Genomic DNA, 3,328 nt, shown 5'->3' with positions numbered 1-3,328 from the left:
AGGAATATAAAAACAGATTCTTGAGAAATTATTCAGTGTTAAATATAAAGGATTGGTTTCATGGACGTGAGTGCCTTCCTTTGCTTACCTTGTATCTTTGGCAACTGCTGACAACCAGACATCTGTAATTTCTGTTCCTTTTTAAAGATTGAGCAACTCCTGCTTGTAGTGACTAGCATATTGGGAAGACAATAGCTGTAACACTGTCAAAAGCACAGTTATGAGATACGTATTTGTAGGATATACATCCCCACCCTTCAATTCAAGGTTCCTATGGCTGTTTCTGTACTCATAAATCAAAGAGACCCCACTCAAAATTTATTAAGTGTTAGATCTAATAATGGGCACTTGCATATCCGCTGTTTGGAAAATATGAGAAGACATGCTCTTTATGAAGACTATTAAGTATTTCATTGTCTCTATGAAAATTCTGTTCTCAGAGAAGCCAGAATTATAAAAGGGTTCTCTGAAGGTATGCATATAAATAAATGCAGCAAATTTTCTAGAAAATATTAATGGATTTTTTAAATGAATATATTGAACAAGCAGACGTACAAATAAGATCTCATAATTATATAGTAATTTTCAGAGCTGAACTAAAAGATGAACTTAACCGATATATTTCTAAAGTAGTACATTTTTGCTTTTAAAGACTGTCCAGTTCTATGTTGCTTTTATTCTGTGTATTATGCCAAATACTGTGGAATGTTTCAAATGCTTTCTGTATGTGTGTGCATGTACAGATATCTACATACAGTATTGCAAAAATGCTTTAGAAGTATTATTCCTATAAGTATGCTTTTTGAGATGTAATAAATATTTAGCATGGTTTCATTAAGTTTATTACTAATATTTTGTTGCAGTGAAAAAGAAACACATTTCAGTGTTTGAAATACAGAATTAGGCTCAGAGCTGTGAACTTCTTGTAATTGAAGTATGGTGAATGCTTAAGTGTATGTGTGAGACGTGTGGAATTTCTAAATGTAAATTTAGAGAACCCTTTAAACTGCAAGTACAATGTACTACAAGTACTACATGCCACGAGTTAGGATTCATGGTTTCTAGTCTTAGACATGAACTCAGCTTTGTTCTAGCAATTGTAATCTTCATTCATTTCCACCACTCATTTAGGGGAGGAGACATATCCAAACAAATGTGAAAAGCAGCAAAATAAAATAACCAGTGGAAACTTAAAAGATACTTGGGCAAGTAATTTAGGAGGACATTTCTTACAGGAAACTTGTGCCTTAAAATAACAAGCATATGAAAGTTTGAAAAGAATCTATTTCTGGTCAAGGCTTAGTAGTTTGTGATTACACAGGGACAGAAAAAAAGTATATAAATTCCTTTTCATACAGATTGTAACTGCTTAATCTGATAATACTGCAACTTCAGGATGTCTGAGGTGAACCTGGGCTTACATATATGTGGTACTGCCATAAATAGACTAGTTGTGGTCAATTGGATTACAGCATCAAAGTTACTGTTGCTACTTCTTGACCCATTAGGGGTTGATGGAAAATTAAAATTAGTACTGTGAAATTGAAGTTAGTACTGTGTATTTATTTAAATTACTTTGCTTTGTCTTTCAGCTTTTATCTGTCATGATAGTGGAGCAACTGTGCTAGCGTATGCTCCAAAACATCAGCTGTTAATATCTGGAGGCAGAAAAGGCTTTACGTGTATAATTGATCTTCGCCAAAAACAGCAGCAACAGTTACTCCAGAGTCATGATTCTCCAGTCAAAGCAATTGCTGTTGATCCTACAGAAGAGTATTTTGTGACAGGATCTGCTGAAGGCAACATAAAGGTATTAATGAGGGGGAGGGAGTAAAGATGAAGATGGTGATGATGTGTAAATTCAAGAAGAGTCTTGCATAAGTGTGGAACAATCAGATATGTCATATCTTCTGCATTTGTTCTCAACCCTGACTTACACATTTACTAATTTCATTATGAAATGGTAGTCTTACCTTTCAATCCTCCTTTTAGTTAGTTTTACCTTAGTTCCTGTGTATATTCCTTATTATAAATAGTGAATATTAATATTCTATAACTCTGTCATTACAGATTGCTGCACATCTTTTCTTTTACAGTTAGTGTCAGAACAATGAATGCAAAATGTAGTCCAATTTCTCCATGACTCATTATTGGTGACTTTTAAGATCATGGTAATTATCCTTGCAAGATACTGATGTTTTGGTGCTTTTTTAGGTATGGAGTCTGTCTACATTTCATCTTCTTCACACTTTCATCAATGAGCATGCTCGGCAGTCTCTCTTCAGAAACATTGGGACGGGAGTCATGCAAATTGAGACAGGACCAGCAAATCACATATTCTCCTGTGGTGCTGATGGAACAGTAAAGATGAGAATCTTGCCCGATCGATTCAGCCCTTTAAATGATGTGTTAAAAAATGATGTGAAATTTATGATCTAATATTTTTCTCACAACAGCGTATAACATTCCCCTTCTGCCACCCCTGAGAATGTTTTTCCTGGAACTAGCCAACAAACCAGATACACAATGATAGCTTGTGCCACAAAGGTGTTTGTTTGGGTTCCCCCCCCCCATATTTATTACCTGTGGCTTTTATTCCGTGATGCACTGATGCCTTAAAGATTAACAAGGTCCTTCAGATTTTGATCGTTGCCTAAAATAAAAGCTGTACATAACTCTGAATTATAATACTATTAAGATGTTGCTGTAGTGGTTAACTCTTCCTTTTGTGAGGTAGTTACACTCCCACCTAGAGTGTGCCATCTGGGCATGGCCTCTACTTCCATTCAACAGCTGTCTGCCTTCTGAAAGCAGGCCAGTCCAGATGGAAACCTTAGATAATGTTACTCTTTCACTGTGGCAACCATAACTGTCTCTCTTCTCCACTTGTTTAGTCAGCTGACAATAAAAATACATACCTATGTGTAGAAGAGAAAGCCTGTATTAGGTACTCCTGGCCATGCAAGGAATTGTATAACGAGCCACTGTCTGTCTCCATTCCTGGAATCCAGGCTATTTACCTCTCTTAACTTGCCTGATCTTCCTCTGACCTAGGGTATAAGAAACTGAAGGATGTTCTCTAACTTGTCTTCTGTTCTATGGCTTGAACCACTGCCATAGAATCAGGATAGCAGGCTTACCTTTTTAAAAGAAATATATTTTTAACCCTGAACACTCCCTTTACAAAAATATGTAAATATTAATGGGTATCTTCCTAGTGAAGTAAGTCAAGGTTATGTGTGAAGCTTTATTCTTGATCAAAAAGATACAGGAAGATACTGCTTTAGGATATGGCACTAGAATTTCTTCAAAGACTATTTATTTACAT

General features: G+C 35.7%; 1 protein-coding gene across 1 annotated transcript in view; it reads left to right on the top strand.

Annotated features, from left to right (window-relative positions):
- Positions 1–2,661, top strand: part of LOC104468321 (dmX-like protein 1) — a gene marked incomplete at its 5' end in the record, with an annotated part of 31,304 nt that extends 28,643 nt beyond the window's left edge. Inside the window, 3 exons of the mRNA XM_010082396.1 lie at positions 1,593–1,810; positions 2,215–2,599; positions 2,631–2,661. Coding sequence (XP_010080698.1) covers positions 1,593–1,810; positions 2,215–2,439 — 443 coding nt within the window. The remainder of the gene's footprint in view (positions 1–1,592; positions 1,811–2,214; positions 2,600–2,630) is intronic.
- Between the last annotated feature and the right edge of the window lie 667 nt (positions 2,662–3,328).

Source organism: Pterocles gutturalis, unplaced genomic scaffold (assembly GCF_000699245.1).
Source record: "Pterocles gutturalis isolate BGI_N339 unplaced genomic scaffold, ASM69924v1 scaffold29319, whole genome shotgun sequence".
NCBI classification, from domain to species: domain Eukaryota; kingdom Metazoa; phylum Chordata; class Aves; order Pterocliformes; family Pteroclidae; genus Pterocles; species Pterocles gutturalis.
The sequence above is the reverse complement of the archived record's forward strand: the minus strand, read 5'-3'. Positions and strand labels throughout refer to the sequence as shown.